We start from the raw sequence: 20981 nt of genomic DNA on the forward strand, positions 1-20981 counted from the left end.
TTTGAACAGCACTATTTGGCCTGATTTTGTGTAAACTCATTTTCCAAAATTCTACTGCTCACAAATAATCCTCCAATGAAATTTAGACCAATTCCAAAGAGGCACTTCACTAACAATTGAAAAACTCAAGATCCAATCCCAGATCAATCTACACTCTTTGCAAAGAAAATGGTAAGAAACGGTTTAAATAAAACTAATTCGCTTTACTTGAGTTTTTCTAAGGGATCGGGGAAAAGGCCGAACAAACTGAAAGGTTCCTTCTACTAGTTAAAAATTTACAAGAAAACATTTCCTTCTGTATTATGCAAAATGAAACATTGAAAATGTAACTATCACATCATTTTTATTGCTGTATAAAACAACATAAAAAAACAGTTTCGTTTTGTCTTCACTCAATCAAGAGCCCTTGATTAACTTACATCTATATACTATCTTATTTAAAACAACGCTGGTAATAATAAACACATTTTGTAATAAACTGATTAATTTAATCATAACAATTTTAAAATGTCTGAAAATACTTAAAACATGAGCAGAAAAATTGCTAATTCAAAATTTTGAATTTTGCAGGACATGTAAAAGAGGAAGGAAAACCTAATAGATAATAATATAATATTGTTTAAATATAAAAATATCACTATTTTGCTTTTTTATAAAATCCATTTTTTTATATATAAACAAACAGATGTACATATTAAGTATACTGGATTATATTGTGTATAAAAACCAAAAATTGTCTACACACATACTTCAATTCTAACTATAGTATAAATCATAATTAATAACTGGTCTTCATGTTATATTAGTATTACATAAGCAAGTTGGGCTACTTGAAAGTAATTTAAAAAAAAAAACTATTTTAATTAACAATGAAAGCACATGGAAAAATGCATGACAAAAATAATTTTATTTCATAAACCAGCAGCTGTTTTTATTTATTTTTCATTTTGGAGGGGAGTACAGAGTAGAAACCATAAAAAATCAAAAAATAAAGGAAAATAAATAATTAAAGTAACGAGTTTTGATACTCAACAATATAAATTAGCTTCTAAATATAGCATCACAATATTATAGGAAAAAGTCTTCAATGTTTTTTTATCTATCTCTTTTTTTGTTTACTAGCATTAGCAGCTCCTTCGAGTTTCCTGTTGACCTGATCTTTTTTGGGCGCTTCCTTAACGGTGAACTCCTTCCTTTCATTGACATTGTTTCTTTTCATTTCTTTATCATCGTCGCCAGTTTTGGTTGTTGCAATTTGTTTGATTCCACCATTGCCTTTCTTTTTTTTGGCATCCTTCCTTTCGCCGTTTGTTATAACTGTAGAAACGTTTGCTGTTGGGCTAGATGTTATGACTGAAGCAGGTGCTGGAGCTGGGCTCGCTAGCCCCATTTTGATCAATTTCTGAGCGATGTCGATACCCTGAGGATCCTCTGGGTCGTACAGCCGAACGCATGGTAACGGGCAGCCCTTCCTGATTGTTTTCGCCGTCCTCTTATAGTCCACCACCTGTGCAAGCATCACCTTCCATTCCCCAGTAAAAACCATATTTTCAAAAGCCGTTCTACTATCTTCAGACCACTCGGAACCGTCTTTTGGTACAATATCACACATAGTACTTTCTATCGCTTGAAATCGCAGGGATAGAAACTCTGTCTTTATTTGATACAAATGTTTTAACGTATGGTATGAAAAATCGCCATAATCAACGCAGAATAGATCAATCATCGTTTCTGGATTTTGGTCTTTAGCCTTCCCTTTGATTCTGTACACTTCCGCTCTGCACCACTTCTCATCTGTTGGCAGTTTCGTAACGATTATCTGTCCGACTGTCACTTTAGCGAGAGCGTACTGTTTTCTGTTTTCTTCTTGCGAATAAAATTCCGTCATGTCATCTACAAGATGCTCTAAAGCGCAAGCTTTCGGCGTGATCAATTGCAACCAAAAATGGCAAGGGTTAGCAATACTCGACACGTAAACTTGAATCATCGTGTCATTAATTGTATCAGAAAATCTTTCATATCGAGAATAATTTTCTTTTTCAACAGTAACACTGTCTTTTTTACCTTTCATCAGCGGCGACTTATTAGCAATTATATCTAGTATCAGTTTTTCAGCCAGCTCTGCATTCTCTTTTTGACCATTTATGTAACAAATAGCGTAGTCTTCGTTTTCATTTTTAAGCTTGATTTTCGTTTCGCTGATACCTTGCAATTGTCTCAACACCGACCCAGATGGGCCTATAACATTAGCGATCGACACCGCAGGAACTTTAACGATGATCTTCATTTTTAAGGGAGCTGAAACAGAACAAAAAATTAGTAAGACTGAAAGCCCTTTGTTCGAGTTTCAACAAATAATTCTGGTGTATATCACCCCACTGGATCTAAATTAAAAAAGTATATGCGTATGTTTGAATTAAGCAACAGACAAAATGACTGTCAGTGACTACAGAGTAAAAGTTAGCTAGGAATTTTACTGGTGGTAAAAATCCCTGGCTGAGAAGGGGCACAAAGAGCCCCCCCCAGTGAGTATAGCATGACCATGAAAATAGGAATGATTCAAATCTGTGATTAATTTTTTTCACTTCATTTATTATATTTATTATAAATATTTATTATAAAATCCTGAGTTAAGATAAGAAGCAAGATACAAATTTGAACAATACAAAATCGCTTAATTTAAAAGTCCATTTCATTGTAAAACAAAATTTAATAGATAATAGAAGAACATTCAAACTATTTCATGTAAATATTCTTTGTTACTAACAGTTTTTAATTTCTTGGCCAAAATGAATTGATGGTGCAAAACAGTGCAACTGGTTCCAGAAAACCACTTGATCATTAATAATTCGAACTGTAGGGTTGTCGGCATAATGCTGAAAGAACCCAAATCTCTGTTATAGAAACGATCAAATATATCTTTATGACATATGAGCAGTACTCAGGGACAAAAGTTTCTCGCTGGAAACAGCCAATTGAATCTCTGAAAGATTTTATAGACAAGAAACGTTCAGATGTATAGAAAGTAAGAAACTTAATTCTAGGTATCTTTACTGGTTTAGTGCATACTCAATACATACTGCATCTTAGCAACAATGCATACTGCATCTTAGCAGAAGAAACATTGACAAAATTTACTAACAGTCTGAGACAAACAGAGAAACTCCAACACGCACACACAATTTGCAACCTTATAAAAGAGACTCGGCTTGACGCGTCTGACACCAACCCAGTGAAGACAGGCAGACCAAGATCAGTAAGGATGAAATTACAAATTCAAATTATTAGCTATAACGCTTGGTTTCTAGGAGGAACAGCATACCAGGTAACCAGAAACATTTGTGTGGGTTTAATAATTATCACAATTAAAATTGGTTTAGAAATATTTTATTCGAGGAAATTCCATCGGCATCTCAACCCTTCTCTAGAGTTACTAGCCTAGTTATGCCCTTCTTATGAAAATTTGGGTCCTGGGACTTAAAAAATCAATTCAGCTCATTTTTTATAATTGTCCATTGCTAAGGAAAGGTGAAAGTCAGATAGGGCCAGGTCTGGAGAGTGAGGCGGGTAGGACTTCCCAAAGCTTCATTGTATGAGGAATCGCATTGCTCTGGTGAACAATTACGCCTTGTTCACAATCCTGCATGCCTTGTGCACGTTGGTTTTAGGCTAGGGCGAGAGACTCAGTGCAGTTGGCTTGGGTAGATTTCTGCAGTGATGGATTGGCCATATGGCAGTTTACAGTGCACAATGCCCGCTATACTCCGCCAAACCCAAAGCCTTTCATTGATGAATATTTAGTTTTCGTGTCAATGAGGGTCATCTGGTGAAAGCCGATGGTAAAACCTTCTGAATTTATGTGGTATTATGAGTTTATACGTCTTCCCATGTCAATGTAAGCTAGAGCAAATGTTACCATCACTTAAGTTGAACACTCTGACGAGCTTGTGACATGTTTGACTCGAATCAAGTTCGATAGCTTCCCTCAATTTGTCACCACTCAAGACAGGTCTACCAGACCATTCATCTTCAATCCCCTCATTCCCAGAAGCAAACTTTTTGAACCACTTCTGGGCAATGCGCTGACTTACAGCTTTTGATATTTCCAAACGCAATGCAAATTTTACGAGCTGCCTCAGCCTCCCTAGTACTAAACTTAAATTCATACAATAAGCACGCACATATTATGGGTTTTGAAGGCATGAGAAAGAAAATATTTTATTATTTACAGTGAACTAATCTAATTCTCGTATGTAAATAGAAATGTTGATTAACAGTACTGTGGAGAGAGGGCATTTAAATATATTGAGAAGATTGTTGGTTCTAGACCAGACCCATGAGGTACCCCAGTGTCAATTTTGAAAAGGAGGATGTAGCTTCATTGAGACACGAACCAATCTGCCATTAAGAGGACATTATAATTAATTTATAATCAATCATCCTGTAGAAGATCCTAGACTGTGTCAAAGGCATTCCCATGCCTTCAACCTTTTCCTCATAAGTGTTCGAGTTTTTGAACAATTTATAACTAGAGGCACACTACTGTTTTTGTACCATTGCGCTACCATTGTGGCAGTCCATTCCTACTTTCTATTGTAGTTTATGCCAATGTGGTTTTCCCAAGTTTTGTAGCTTTGGTTACATCGGTTTGAAAATTTTATATCCAGATCTAATCTAAAACGTAAAAAATTAAAAATCTTACACTAAAAGTAATTGAAAAGATTACTTTTTATCAAGCAGAGTTCTTTCATCTGCATAAGGGAACCAGAAAACGGCCTCAAGAGTCCAAATTGGGGAAAGTTAGGGTTCGAATCATGTGGTAATCCTTGTCCACAAGTCCTAAGCCTGAAACCCCAACTTAGAGAAACAAAAGTTATTGTATTCAGTTATCTCTCCTAGCTAGATTTGCTTTCATTTAAATTGTAGAAATACAAATTGGCCTTTTTTCACCATTTAATTCTTAAATAAAATTACAAAGGGTATGCTAGGATGTTTTTCCTTGCGAAAATCAAATTTATCATATACGTTGAGGGCAAAATGCAAAGGCAACCCACGACCCACTTAATGTGCGGATGGCAGCAAGTGCTTGAATTCTATTCTTCTACAACTGGACGTATCAGATGAACATGAGTAAAAGCAATTTACAAACTTGTGCTATGGAACGTCCATCTCCCTCCACTATCTGGGACTCCCACTTTCTGGGCATCTAATATGGCACATACAAGAATCAAGACGATCTAACGTCACACCCAAAACCTACAAGACCGGTCGTTTTTCATCGTATAATTCAAAAAAAAAAATTATAATGGCTGTGCCATGATTCGAACCCATTACTGCTAGCATGGCATATACAAGAATCATGACGATCTAACAACTTAATGCCCAAAACCAAGAATACCAGGAGATTTTATTTTCACAGTATTCTCTCCTAGCTATATTTGCCTTGGCTTGAATTGTAAATAATGCAAACTGGTCATTTTTCATCATTTGATTCTCTATAAAATTATAATGGCTGGCCATGATTCGAACCCACGACTGCTAGCATGGCATATACAAGAATCATGGCGATCTAACAACTTAACACCCAAAACCAAGAAGAAAAGGAGAGTTATCTCTCCTAGCTACATTTAACTTCATTTGAATTGTAAAAAATCCAAATTGGTCGTTTTTTATTGTTTGATTCAGTCTGTGGCATGATTCGAACCCATGACTGCTTGCATGGCGTATACAAGAATCATGACAATGCAACAACTTAACGCCCAAAACCTAGAAGAAAAGATTTTATTTTCAAAGTTATCTCTCCTAGCTACATTTGGCTCCATTTGAATTTGTAAAGATCCAATCTGGTTTTTTTTCATTGTATGATTCCCAAAAAAATTATAATGCCCGTGGCATAATTCGAACCCATGACTCCTAGCATGGCGTATACAAGAATCATAACAATCTAACAACTTAACTCCCAAAACCTAGAAGAAAAGTAGATTTTATTTTCAAAGTCATCTCTCCTAGCTATATTTGTCTCCATTTAAATTTGTAAAAATCCAATCTGGTTTTTTTTCATTGTATGATTCCCAAAAAAATTATAATGCCCGTGGCATAATTCGAACCCATGACTGCTAGCATGGCGTATACAAGAATCATAACAATCTAACAACTTAACGCCCAAAACCTAGAAGAAAAGTAGATTTTATTTTCAAAGTTATCTCTCCTAGCTATATTTGTCTCCATTTAAATTTGTAAAAATCCAATCTGGTTTTTTTCATTGTATGATTCCCAAAAAAAGTATAATGCCCATGGCATAATTCGAACCCATGACTGCTACCATGGCATATACAAGAATCAAAACTATCTAACAACTTGACACCCAAAACCTAGATGAAAAGTAGATTTTATTTTCAAAGTTATTTCACTTTGCTATATTTATCTCTATTTGAATTTGAAAAAAAAAAATCAAAACTGGCATTTTTTCATAGTTTGATTCGCTTATAAAATTATAATGGCGGTGGCATGATTCGAACCCATGACTTCTAGCATGGCGCATGCAAGAAACATGACACTTTGGCCACCGTAATCTTCATGGCATCCAACTTTGATCTTGAGATTATCCATAATTTTTAAACTCAATCATGTTTTAATGTTGCTTTTTGTAATTTGACACTTCAAACAATGATTCATTTTTCACCAGTGCCATTGTTGCATTGTTTGCTTCCAAATGACTGATAAGAAAAAAGAACGAATAACATGAATTTTCAATTGACTAGAGAACAATCAATCCATCAAATTTAGAATTTTATTCTTATCTCGATCTGATTTGCGAGGTAATCACGGTGGTCCCATCTCGGGTAATATTTGAATAAATAAAAAATGTTTTAATGCATGGCAGTTTTTATTTTTTCAAACTTGAGCTTTAAAAGGGTTAACGGTCGTTGATTATTCACTGGAGGCGACCTCGCAGGTGCGTTTACGTCTTTATTACGAAATACCATTTGCCTTACTTTTTTTTAACTAATGGTATGAATTTTAAAAAGTGTTTTCTTTACTTTTCTCATTTCAAAAAACAGATAAAAATATGGGAGGGGATTAGAAAGAAAATACGAAGGGGTTTTTTAAAGGATCTCCCACATCGTTACGAAACTGCCAGGGAGGCAGACGCGACAAGGGTTCAAACGTTAAAATAAGCAGTTTGATGGGAGAGAGTGGGGAAAAAACAAGCCTAAACGAACTGTAATCAACGTAAAAACAGAAAACACGTGCAGCTCGTCTTGACGTACAGTAAATGCAAAATGGGAAAGAAAAGAAACGCGGAAATTCAATATATGTATTAAAAAAAAAGAACGATTCTCCTGGAGGGAAAAAGCCGCTCGAGACTTACTCTGACGAAGTTAATTCCAGACGTTTCGTCGGTTCAAACCGATCCCATAACGAAGAATAGGACAAAGCTGAAGTAAAAATCTGCCACTGACAACAGTCCCGTCGAGTAACCACAAGGCGAAGGTTGAAGTCGTGTTTCGAGGATTGGCACGTTCCTTGTCAATCGACTCACGGCGAAGGAGTTCAAAGACAATTTCAACGACTTCCAAGTTAAACGAATCAGACAAAAATTCCTCACGACAATCGTTCTTTTGGTCGGAATTGATGGACGTCGAAAGATTCGGTAATTGTAAGAATCAGTACGAGAAAAGAAAAAACGCGGGCCGCTTTGGCCAATTTGAACTGTCTTCCTACATACTCGCGCATAACTTACTCTTAAAATATTCTTGTTCGAAAAAATCTATTCAATTTCACAAAAAATTAATTCAAATACACAGAACATATAAAAATATAAAACCACCATACTTTTTTTGTGAGATACCTTGTCGAAGTCTAATTGTGATCACATTTTGGCGCCCGGAAAAGTTCCTTTTTCGCGCCGTCCACAAACTTTTTAAACAGGCAATTTTGACAGAATAGAATAGAAAAATGGATCAATTTTCATAAAACAACAATAATTGAAAGTTTTAAACATTATTATGTATTTTATAAACATGACTGAATCCAAAATAAATATAAAAGAGGAAAAACAACAGTGCAAAACAGGAAACAGGTGGTTTTGCAACCAAAAACGGCAGACTAGAAACAGAAAAAGCTACAGTTGGGCTAAGTCGTTCCGAAGAGTAAGAGCTCGTTTTACTAGACTAGATTTTAAACGAACTAGATAGTTCATGTACTAAATACCAAGTACCAAATACCATTGCTCCAGGATTTAAATAATTAAAGTCCCGTGGTATCTCGCTCAAAGACATGAAACTGTCTTAACGGGGAAAAGACTTAATTAAATAAATGTTCCCGTTTAAGCGCCATTTATTGAGGAATGCTGTTGCACTGGGTCATAGGTAATGAAATCGGTGGATCGCTGGAGCCCTCTTTTGACGAACAAACTCTTTGGAAAAACTCCGGGCTAAACGTTACGTTGGCGTGGTTTCCACGTTGATGACAAAGGTTGTCTAAGAGAATATGGATGGCTGTAACCCTGGCCACTGCTGACAAGGTGTATATGCAACCTGGGTGGTGAGGATACTTGGTCATTGCTGACAACGCTGTGTATGCTACCTGGTAAGGATGGATACCTGGTCATTGCTGAAAAGGCTGTGCATGTGACCTGGGTGGTGAGGATATTTGGTCATTGCTGACAACGCTGTGTATGCTACCTGGTAAGGATGGATACCTGGTCATTACTGACATAGGCTGTCTAAGTGACCTGGGATGGGGTGAATCATTGGTTATTGCTGCAAAGCTCTGTTTGTGAACTGGGATGGTTTTGATCCCTGTTCATGCTAATCGTGTTGTGTATGTAACTGGGATGTGTTGTGTACGACAAGGATGTTTATGCAACCTGGGGTGGGACAACTCTGTGTATGCGACCTGGGAAGCTGTGCATCCCTGGTCATGCTAACAGTGTTGTTTATGCAGCTGATGAGGCCCACTGCCAAGAGCCTTGGAAGATGTGGCTGTTTGCCATGGCATTGACTCTGGGCACAAGCTGGCCAGACCTCTGGTGCAGAGTAACAATATATTTAAATGGAACAAGAAGGGATCCATAAAGGTGTGCAAAAAAGCCAATGTTGAACAACGACCGGCACTCCTAAAAAGATGGCCAATGAAAAATGGCGTGCGTAACGAGTCACCCAACCACAAGGGTATATCCAAGGGTCCAATATTCTCTTTTTGTTTTTTAGCAAACTTCTTCAATAATTGTTTGGTAGATACTTCAAAGATAGTCAGCTAGGAATAGTGACAAGGTACATTATACTGCCCACATGAGTCTGTGTTAAGACCAGTGTTTTTTATTGTAGTATTTAACATACTTAAAATCCTAGAAGAGATGTGTGTAGAATTTGTCATATATGACCTTCTAAAAATAATCAAAGCCAATACTAAAAAAGAGTTATGGTAAAGATGCAAAGTAATACTGGAAACAGTAGTAAAATGGCATAAATAAACTAGAAAATATGTTGCTCAAGCAAACTTATGACAGCATTCATTGTTAAAATAGAAAAGAAATCCATAAAGCCTTGCAACAGCATAAAAATACCTGGAGTGTGCTAGAAGAAAAACGCAACCCATACTATCACATCATTACAATTCACTTTCTGTAGTTTCACCCTCAAAGGCAAACGATATTTAGCAAAAATTTGAGAATTAATTTTATTTGTAACTTGTAATAACTTATTTCAAGAAATGTTGTATATTTTTGAACAACAATAGTCATAACTTTGACTCTTAGATCGCGCTACTCAAAGCCTTAAGACTCATTAAACAAATTATTTTTTCTTATTCAACTGATTTATTATTGTACATCTTTATTTTAAGGTAGATAAGTTGTTGACTTTCACTTACCTTAAATTCCACAAATCTTGTAGTGAGTAAGGAAAACTGCAAAGATAGTCAAGGAGGAGTGGTGATCTTACAAGAAAAAGGATATCGAAAAGTTTTATTTCATCTAGGTCTAGTAGTTTTTGTTGCTAACCTTCACTCTCATCACCATAGTTTCACATATTATATAAATAACAAAATACACTAAAATAAATTACTTGATTAGTGACAGTGTACAATATAGTAATAATTTTTTTTGTGACAACCAAAAATCAACACCAAGAACTTACTGAGCAAATTAAATTCAAAATGATTTTAACATGAATAGAAGGTTTCTATCAATATGTAGAAAATATGTATTACTAATGAATAGAAATTAGTAAAATAAAAATTAAAACAGCAGACAAAAATTAGAGAATATCAAAAGGAATAAGCATAGAATTGTGCAAACATTACAATAGCAGAACTGGAAGATTTAATCCTTTTTGCTATTTATGCTATATTCCATTGTTACTAATATTTTATGTATTTTATAAGATATTTTTATTTAGCCTAGGCTAAATCAACAGTTTATAACAAAAGAAATTAATGTGTAGAGATTAGTGACCATTAATCGATAGTTATTCAGATATCGTGAGATGCGGTCGGGTGTGATGTAGGTTTCAGAAAAACATTTTCTTTATCGTGCCAACGTTTCGATCTTTTATTGAGATCATCTTCAGGGCTCAAAGTGTTTGTCTTCTGTGTAATTGTGCCATCCTTGCGTGTCATGTTGAGAGTGCACGACGAAAATGTTTTTCTGAAACCTACATCACACCCGACCGCATCTCACGATATCTGAATAACAAAAGAAATTAATACCGAAAATAATAAGCGTATAATTGCGCAGACATTAAAATGGCAGAACTGGAAGATTTAGTTTTTAAGCTTTAGTTTAAGAATATTGCAAGGCAAACGGATTAAATTTTACACATTTCATTGTAAAATTACAAGCCCTTGATCACTAGTGATATCATTGCTTCTTTTTTCATTGTTTGCTGTCAAAACCTGAAAATAGATGGTTAATTTAAAGCGAGTAAAATCATATCCATTTATGTCCAAGTCAGGTGTACTTCAGGGCTTTCATTTAGGTCCAGTTCTCTTTATCTATTGCAAATATCTGCTGATCTAACAGTTTCTGAACGGTATAATAACAATTTTTTCTTAACCTAAATAAATGTTATGTTATGATAATGATATCTCCTGGAGATAATTGCTCCGATTTATAAATATAAGAATACAAGATTTTCAATGTTTTCAATGTACACCCTTGTTGGACCAATGACTCCCTGCTCTGGTCATAATATCGCAATTTCTTCCATAAAGGAAAAAAAAAGTTTCAAAGGAAAATTATAAATAGTAGGCTCAAGGATTGGCTTCCAGTATTTAGATATTGAAACATACGTATATTGACTTATGCGACATGAATTTTTTTCTTTATACTCTCGACCTAAAGTTTTTATGCTCCCAGAGCCATGTAAGTAACACAGCTCGAGGGCTGATTTACAAATTAATACTTAACAACCAAAAATAGTCAGCTCTTATCTAACAGATTGACTCTAGAGTCCACTATAGGAAGCCACCATTTATGAAGAAATTAAGGTAGTAGCTGGTGTTCCTCAATGTTCAGTGCTGGGACCAACATTGTTCCTTGTTTTCTTGTGTGAAATGCCAAAATTAAAGCATGTCCGATTGGCCCTATTTGTGGACGACACCGCCCTGTCCATCCTCGCACACCTGCACTGTCATTAAGAGACTGAAGCTGAACGATGCTTTACGAAAATCAAAAAAATACTTTAAGAAATGTAAAATAAGAATTAATTCCTAAAAAACTGATGACATGGTGATAAATGGCAATATGATACCTTGTCTCCCTCGATTAAATACTTGGGCAGTATGCAACATCAAACTAAATTTTACAAACACGTTAATGTACTGGTTACAAATAGAAAACAAGCTGTCCAACTCATGTTTTCACTACTTTGTATGGAGTTGGGTTTGAATCTGAATAATAAGTTGCTTTTATACAAAATGATGGTAAGACCAGCTCTTATTTATTCCTGTGTTGTCTGGCAGTCAACATGCAATAGTCCAATTGGGTCCACAAGGATTGGGCTTTTACATGAGATGTGCAGGTTGGACACGATCAAAAGTTTTATTGAAAAATGAACCATAAACTTTAAGAAGGCATGTGCCATTAGCCCTAGTGGTTTGTTTGCTAGTATTGGAACCCTTGTTCCTACAGAGAGAAGACGTAAATGCCTATGGCCTATGCTCTTTTCTGTCAAGCTAAACTAGTACCGAACAATTGGAACAAAGACTGATAGTCTAGTGTATACCAGACTTTCTTTCCAGTTTGGAATTTTTTTCAGATGTTTTATTCCCTCATTAAATAGTTTGTCATTCATTTATTTACCCGTTTATGTGAGTAGAGTTTATTTCTCATTCAGTGATCACAATTTTTTTTAAAATGTTATAATATTATGCAAACTTTGTTATGCAGTTGTCTAAACGAAAATAAATAAATATATATCAACTCGAGTGCAAAATGTAAAGGGTACTCGTATGAAAGAAACAACACAATATCTTCCTAAATAAAAAAATATATTTACTTGTATTTCTTGGATTATTGAATGTAATTTATCACAATGATTGTATTCCAAAAACGAGTCTATATATCGACATTTATTTTACTGAAAACTTTTTTTAAAATTTCATACTTAATGCATACAAGTTTAACTTTTATTCAGCTGCTCTTCATTTCTTGTCGTGATAACTATTCAAACTGTCAAATTTGCATTAACTCCTTAGACTTTCTCGGTTAATTCTGGTACAGCTTTGAAGAGGTCTGCAACCAAACCATAGTCAGCAACCTGGAAAATTGGAGCTTCTGGGTCTTTATTAATAGCGACGATTGTCTTGGAGTCTTTCATGCCTGCCAGATGCTGGATAGCTCCAGAAATACCAACTGCAATGTATAATTCCTAGAAGAAGAATAATTAATTAGCAGGGTAAGTGTAATTGAATTGCTTAAAAAAATATATATAAAAAAACTCACAGGTGCGACTATTTTTCCCGTCTGACCAATTTGAAATTCATTGGGTACAAAACCTGCATCGACAGCGGCTCTAGAGGCTCCGACGGCAGCTCCAAGTTTATCGGCCAGAGTATACAACAGTTGGAAATTTTCACCAGATTTCATTCCTCTGCCTGCAATACAAGGGCGCACAAAAATTACATACGGTACAATTTGAAATAAATTGCCACATTACCTCCGCTGATGATTACTTTGGCTGTCGAAAGTTCGGGTCGATCACTCTTAGTCAATTCCTGTTTGACGAATGTTGTTGCTGGGGCTTTATAATCTCCGGCAGGGGCTTGTTCAGTCGTAGCATTACCCTCGCCTGTTACTGGTGCAAAGCTCGTACCTCTTACAGTTATTACCTTGACGCTGTCTTTTGATTTAAGCGTAAGCATAGCATTTCCTTAAAAAAAAAAGTTTATAAGGTGCAAAACAGTTTAACAATTTTTGTGTGAGATATGCTCCTGAACATTTTAAAACACCTTCAATGACTCACAAGTATAATCATTACTATTCTACTTAAATAAACCATCAATGTATCAGTTTAAAAACATTACAAATCATAAGTCAATTTAATATAATTGTAAAAGTGTAATTTTAAAAAATTGCTTAGCATACAAGTACTTGTCTAGCAAGTACTGTCGTTGAAGTTTGCTATTAAAAATTTAATGATGCACAATCAGTGAAAAGTAGTTGTTGTACATACCATGGTGCATTGTACAACAGAAATCTATTTTGAGTTTAAAATATTACTAATATCAGACTTGTATCCAAGTGCCTTCAAGAAAACAAGTTTGTATAAATTAATGGTTGTACAAGCATACATGAATACTCCGTTTAAAAAGAATCATCATTTTAATGCTCTTATCTTACATGTAAATTGTTTAGAAATAAAATTCTGAAACTCTGAACTTTAAGTCATCGTGTCCTATAAATAAAGAGTGAGGCAACTCGGCTATGAGTTTTTTGTTTGTTTTTTAAAAGAGGGAGTTTCAACTACGAGGTTATATGAACCCTCAGGGTGCCAATATTAAAAAAAAAAAAAAAAAAAAAGCTCATTGGTAATTATGTCGGGTTTGAATGCAGGGACACTGGATTCGAACCTTGGACTTTTACCTTACAGCAATGAGCACCGTGTCAACGCCTAAACGTCTAAACCATTGAGGCCACCAATGCCCCTGGCTATGAGTTACTCCCGCAGTTATTTTAAATTTTGGGTTTCCTGTTTTTTTAACACCATGTTCAGTCCAGAAGCCTGAACTCACCTGACAGACCAAAACAAAAATGAAAAAAACACATACAGCAAATCAAACTACAAGGGAGTATCAAATATAAAAGAGATTTAATTTTTTAAACCTAACTTTATTTAATTAAAGCTTACAACGATATATTACTTTTCTACATATTCCCCTGCCCGTGCAGAAATACATTTTTCCTATTGGATTTGGAGTGTTTTTATTGCATCGTCATAAATAGTCTTGGGACATTCTCATAGTCGTTGGCACACAAATGCTTCAACCGCTTAGTTGTGATCGAAAAGCAAGCTTCCATGTGCATCGTTGAGGGGTCCAAAAAGATGAAAGTCACAATGTGACAAGCCTGGACTATAGGGTGGATGTTCTAACATTTCCCCATCCTAACACATCCAATTTTTGATCGTGGCCTTAGCTATCGGGTTGTCCGGAAAATAATGCAGGATTTTAAGTTTTCATTAAAAAAAATCTATATAAAATATTCTGTTTACGTTTACAGGANTTATTTTGATTAAAGAACATTGCTTTAAAGTAACTAGTTTCTTTTTTTTTGTTTAATACCAAAATCCTGCATTATTTTCCGGACAACCCAATATAAGAGGCCTGGCATTGGCATGCAAAGAATGACACTTCTGGCCGATTGTTTCTTCCTTCTTTTCCTTTGAAATAACGATTTTGCAGCATCAAATAATTCACAATAATATTGTGCGTTAATTGTGCATCAATCATGAAGAAAGTCAACATGAAAAGTTGCCTCACTGTTGGCCTAGGTCACACTAGGTTCTTGTTCTCGACCTTTTCACCTCCGGAAATTTTTTTTGTGTCAAGCAAAGATAGGTTCTTGACTCAGACTTCTCCCCTATCCCTCTTTTAATCGTCTCAAAATTTTGGTTGGATTCACCCATTACTTGGTCAAAAACTTGAGAATAATCCGCTGCTCCACTGAGACACACGTTGTCCTCATTCAATGTTTCTATTGATAGTAACGGGACCTGGGAGAGTTACAATCCATTCTCCCTTGTCCCTAGCAGTACAATCTATGGGTGTCTTCCGGACATCTCAAAATTAGTGTTAGTTAACGCATCAGACTCTCAGCTCTTAAACCCTATGGTCGTGGGTTCGATTCCCACCATTGCCCCTGGAATTTCTGACCCTGACCCACCAAAAAAAATCGAATATTCGTACTCCTGCTAATATTTAAAAACAGAAACCATTACAAATTGACATTTCAACATACTAAATTTTTTCAGATAAATTAATTTATTTCTAATAAATCACTTCTTAATAATTAAAAAGTAAACATTGCTGTTCTTAAGGTTTCGTATAAACTGTTGTGGCTTAATAACATTTACAATAGTCATATGCACCAAACATTTAAAGCTATTATCTTTCCCATTCCTTCCTTCAGTCCTGTTCTTATCTCATTCTTCTTTCTTCGAAAATCTTAAAAGTGGTTATACTGGCAAAAAAATCCTCATAAGGTCAGATATCCAAGGAGCTATTAAAGCATTACTGTGTAAAAAAAGTCATATCAAAACTAGTCAATCAATGCATAAAAAAATCTCCAAAACCTGGGGAAACACAACAACCTAATGATATCTTGGGTACCAGGACATGAAGGAATTTTGGGTGACAAAAAGCAGACACAGGATCTGCAAAATCATAGGCCCTAAAAACGGAGAGAATCCTCTATCTCAGAAATGGAAAAACTCTATGGGCCCCTCAAAACAACCCTCACCAAGACTGGCAAACTCACTGGTACAAAAAGGGCTAAACTCAGGAGTGATAGGACTACCGGTCACTGGCAACTGACAAAACATCTAACATGGTATTCAAAGATTCCTTTTGTAGGTTATGCAATGAGGAGGCAGAAACATTTACCCATACCATCTTAGAACGAAGCAACCGCTTCAATGGAGACATAAAAGGAATTGTAGCAATGTCAATGACACACTACTTCTTAAGAGAAGGTCGATTGCACTGAACTAAGGAATTAGGAAAGTACAATAAGCCAGATAGCAGTAGTACATGCAAAACCCCCACTTCCCAGTATCCATCATCATTATCATCCCTCAGTCCTGTGCGTCTTTTATTCTTCATTCTCCAATTTCACAATACATGGTAAATATTGTATATGAAACCCCATAATCTTTGAACAGACTCCAGAAAATATTTTCTAGCATTCAAAAACAGCTACCAACTGGATTGAAAATTGCCACAAAGTTTGAAGGAATCAGGCATGAACTCCTTGAACTTTGTACAGCAAATTGACAGAGAGAAAGTGGTAAATAACTTGCAAATCCATCTCCTTGTTTTTATATTTTCATTTTCTTTGGTGGCCTTAACAGTGATATCAACCAAACGTGGTTGGTTGACAATGCAATGTCCATACAATAGTATATTACATAATATACAATATCAATATTAAATGCATTTAAACATTTGAAAACAGAAATTTAACTTAATATGGAAAGATATGCTTGTCTGGGTATGCTACATTTTATTATAAACCGCAAATACAAGATAAGGTCCAAACTCGCTATGCTAATTTACAAACCTATTATAAGGCCCCTGGTCCTTTATGGGTGCGAAATATGGGAAGCAGCGTCTTCAACCAAAATAAAGCGGCTGCAAGTATTACAACATAAAATAGTCTGAATGGCAATAAATGCCGAGTAATACGTGAGGAATAATCAGATACCCAAAGAACTACAATTCCTGACTATACAAGAAAAATTCAAAAAATTCCATTTAGGACTTAGTAAAGTCAAATGTGCTGTCCACTTCAAACTAGGAGAGCCACATATACTACAATACAAGTTAACAACATCTGTGATACAGCATGATATAATTTATTTTAAACTATAATGATATTTATCAAGTAACAATTTCTCCTCTAGTGAATACTGTGATAAAACCAAGTGGTCAATCTGATGTCTTAAATTGTTAAATGTGAAATATAACAATTAATGTATAATATACATGCACTAATGTAAAATTCTATGCAAGTAGTTGGGCTAGTGATTTTAATAAAAATAAAAAACAATTTAAAAAAATAAAAACAATCAACATTTACAGCCAAGTTACAATGTGAACCAACCTGCGTAAATTGTCCTCAAAAATGTGTCAGGCGACTTGATTTCGATTACGTCAGACACTGGAGAAACATCGAGCTTAGCTGCAACACGGGGCAAAAGAGATTTTCCAAAAGCCGTCGCTCCGGCGATAATATGCGAGTATTTAAACTGGTTGTGAGTAGCGACTATCAAAGGTGTTAGGCTCTCGGGCAGGAATCCTTTGAAATCCACAGCATCAGCTACCAAAACTTTTGCTACGCCAGGTAGTTTACTTGCTTCAGCTGCAGCCTAAAACGTGTACTTATTTAATCGATGATCTTTGAGGTTATAAAAATTATAAGTGAAATAAAAATGTCCACCTTTGCACAGTTCTCTCCAGCTACAAGAACTGAAACATCACCACCGACCTTGCTTGCAGCAGACACGGTGTTATAAACAATCGGGACTAGGCTCTCATTATTGTGTTCTGCGACCACTAAAGTACTTTGAAATCTCTTAAATACCTACAAAACAAGGTTAAAAAATTTTTAATGTTCATATACTGAAAATATAAACCTTAACACATTTTTAAAAAAAATAGAGACAAAAAAACATTTAAATATTAAATTATTTGTAGAAAGAGAAGCCAAAGCAACGGCTAACAGGCTCACAAATGGACAACCATCTACAAGGATAGGTCATGTAAAGAACAATGGAAATGGAAAGGAGGAGATACAGGCAGATGCCATTCTAGGCATGCCAATCAATGTCGATACTCCAAAATATAACTTTACCAACAAGTACAAGGTACTTATATAAGAGAGGGAAGAGTGGGCCAAAGGAACACTTTACAACTTATGATGAGGCTCTAGAGGATCATTAACAACCTGAAGCTGGCCAGTGAGTTATAAAAATAGAGTATCACAATAGATCTATTCGAGGTTGAAGTATAGAAGAACTTGTGGCTGCCTATTTTATCCCCATCCCTATCCCATTTTCTTAATGATTATTTAGAGATCGTGAGGTGCGGTCTGGTGTGACGTAGGTTTTAGAAAAACATTTTCTTTATTAAGCCAACGTTTTGATCTTTATTGAGATCATTTTCAGGGCTCAAAGTGTTTGTTTTCCCTGTAGAGGTGTGCCAACAGTGGGCACTCTCAACACAACACACAAGAATGACACATCTACACAGAAAACAAACACTAGAAAAAAAAAGAAAATGTTTTTCAGAAACCTACATCGCACCAAACTGCACCTCAATAATCATTGGTCACTAAACACCACACATATTTAATGCTAAATATTTGTCTTTATGGAATATTGTTTGGTACTCCATAATATAAGTACCATGTCCTTTTTTTCAGTACCATGTATCAATCAAAACTTTTGCTTCAAAGTTATTTTTGATTCAATTAATTAAGGTTTTTAGTTGAGATAAAAAAGTCTGTGTCACGAGCGGGATTCGAACCCACGACCTTCGGCTAAATATGCCGCTGCTCTACCACTCGAGCTATCGTGACTTCGATCCATTTGGAAACTAACTTCCCACCTCAACCATACCTTTTGAATTTCCTACCTTTTTGCTATTTTTCAAATAGATTACACGACATTTGAAAAATGGCAAAAAGGAGGGAAAATTCAAAAGGTGAGAACGACGACATGCAGCAAGAGCCTGCCACCAACAACTCAGGAGAATATGGTGCATCGAGCACCTAGAAGAGAAACCAATTGAAATCATGTTCTCTTGTTATGTTTACTGATGAGTCATGTCCACCGAGAACAGTGGATACGTGCAATATCCCAGTTCGTGCTCCCTTCAGTGCAGTTTGGAGAAAGCGGTGTAATGGTCTGGGCTGGGATTTACACTGGAGGACGAACTGGACTCCATATTGTTGAAGGTAACCTCAACACAGTCCTTTATGTCCTAGAAATTATCAAGGAATAATCAACCCAGGGATCTAATTGGCAGGGATTTTTGATTACTGGATGACAATGTCAGACCTCATAGAGGCAGAGTTGTTCGTCATTGTTTAGAAAACCTGGGAATTTCCCATCTGTCCTTTCTCCCATTGTCATCTCAATCCAATTGAGCACATGTGGGATGCGTTGCAAAGGTTTTTCGATCACAATCCGGAGCTAGTTGACCTGCAACAACTGAATACAGCGTTGAAATGTCTATGGAGTGAAATTCCTTATGAAATTAGCATCAATCTTATTAACAGTATGTCTAAAGGTAAGTACGCACTGGGATTTTTTGAATCGACTCTTTGAATCTCCGGAGAGTCTCAGCTGCATCTAGCCTGAGCCGGGCTGCCCTGACTCATTGTTGCGATGAATCTAGTGTATTGCGGGCTAGCATTTTAGGACTTTTTTGAATCCCACCCGATGTGGGATTCTTTGACTCAATGTTGTGCAACATTTGCCAGTGCGGATGTGAATCGGAACAAGCGCTCTTGCTTCATTTGTTTGGTTGACATTCTAGTGAGTGTTTTCTTGAGGATTTTGATAGTGTCTTGTATAAGGTCAGGGACATCCTCAAAAAATTTCTGAACCCTGCGCCATCATTTAATCTCAACGTGCCCAAAAGATTTTTCCCGAGCTGATTCCCGCCGTGAAATATTTGTCGAACCCACCATCTTTTTGGGCATTTTTTAATTCACTTCCGATTGAATACACTACATGAGAAAAAGAGCAAGGGAAATTCCCGAGAGCTAGTTCCCCCATCAATTTTGCAGGCACTGATGAATGTGAACTGAATCTTGGTCTGGACACTGTTCTTTGTCGCGGAGCAGAGTCGGGGCTGCATCGGAACAATGAATCTACGCAGCCCTGACTCTGCCCCACAACATGAGTCGATTCAAAGAATCCCAGTGCGTACTAGGCCATTACACACGGTATTTATTATTTAAAAAATTATTGGGTCCAATAAACAAAATTATAGTATTAAAACCTATTATTTTTCAAAATCAAATTAAATTTTCCTACAGTAAAAAACAATAATTTCTAATAAATTTTAATGCAATTTGAAATAAATATAAAATAAAAATGGTAGGGAAAATAAATACTACAAAGTTGGCAATATCTCTATCCATTTTTGAGCATTTTATAATTGTTAATCTTGACAGAGAATTCTCCTTGAAGGACAAGACGGAATTTCGTCCTGCAATTTATATAAATGTTGGAAATAAGTTTTCTTACTTTTGACCCTCCGCCGACCAATTTGCTCGTCCTCAGTGTGTTGAACATTTTCTCCAGGTGTTAATTTTGGTTCAAATCCTTCTGAGACTAGTCGGAAAACTCGCAGCTTTCTCCTTCGGTCCTTTGATAAGATGATAAAAAAAAGAAGTGATTGCTTTCAAGGACGACATGGACGTTTACGAGAATCGATGCCATGTGGAAAAACCAAGACATAGACATCGATATGGCCAAAATACCAACTATAGACATCGACTTGGATAATCGAAAATATGAAGTTGTAGATTCAAGGAAGTTGTTTATTGTTTAGATTTATATAAAGATAAAGACGGCCTGGGGTTAAAAAATGACGCAAATTTTGACATGAGAGGTTTGGACGAATCGACGACAGACGACCTCAGCTGAACCGAGACCTCTTAGAATCTAGGAAGGTCCGCCCGATTTGCCTTTCATACTTCAAATCCGAGCGAAAGCTTGCAAGTCAGTCGAGTATCGTCTAGTTTA

At 35.9% G+C, this 20981-nt stretch overlaps 2 protein-coding genes across 3 annotated transcripts; both read right to left on the reverse strand.

Moving 5' to 3' along the window:
• Positions 1 to 274: 274 nt before the first annotated feature.
• Positions 275 to 10026, reverse strand: LOC106670453 (tudor and KH domain-containing protein homolog). Of its 2 annotated transcripts, none has more exons than XM_014400814.2 (2): positions 9877 to 10026; positions 275 to 2298 (listed from the first exon to the last, which is right to left on the reverse strand). In XM_014400814.2, exon 2 carries the CDS (start codon positions 2285 to 2287, stop codon positions 1100 to 1102), a length of 1188 nt encoding a protein of 395 aa, XP_014256300.1. In that variant the 5' UTR covers positions 2288 to 2298; positions 9877 to 10026; the 3' UTR covers positions 275 to 1099. The 2 variants fall into 2 exon arrangements, with proteins under 2 accessions (XP_014256300.1, XP_014256299.1); XM_014400813.2 differs by lacking the exon at positions 9877 to 10026 and adding an exon at positions 7373 to 7500.
• Positions 10027 to 12476: 2450 nt separating this feature from the next.
• On the reverse strand, positions 12477 to 20630 carry LOC106670454 (electron transfer flavoprotein subunit alpha, mitochondrial). Its single transcript, XM_014400815.2, has 6 exons — positions 20481 to 20630; positions 17663 to 17806; positions 17327 to 17591; positions 13164 to 13376; positions 12950 to 13101; positions 12477 to 12875 (listed from the first exon to the last, which is right to left on the reverse strand). The coding sequence occupies exons 1-6, from the start codon at positions 20526 to 20528 to the stop codon at positions 12699 to 12701; spliced, it is 999 nt and encodes a 332-aa protein (XP_014256301.1). The 5' UTR covers positions 20529 to 20630; the 3' UTR covers positions 12477 to 12698.
• Positions 20631 to 20981: the final 351 nt, after the last annotated feature.

This window comes from Cimex lectularius, unplaced genomic scaffold (genome assembly GCF_000648675.2).
Source record: "Cimex lectularius strain Harlan isolate CLEC.00 unplaced genomic scaffold, Clec_2.1 scaffold31, whole genome shotgun sequence".
NCBI lineage: Eukaryota > Metazoa > Arthropoda > Insecta > Hemiptera > Cimicidae > Cimex > Cimex lectularius.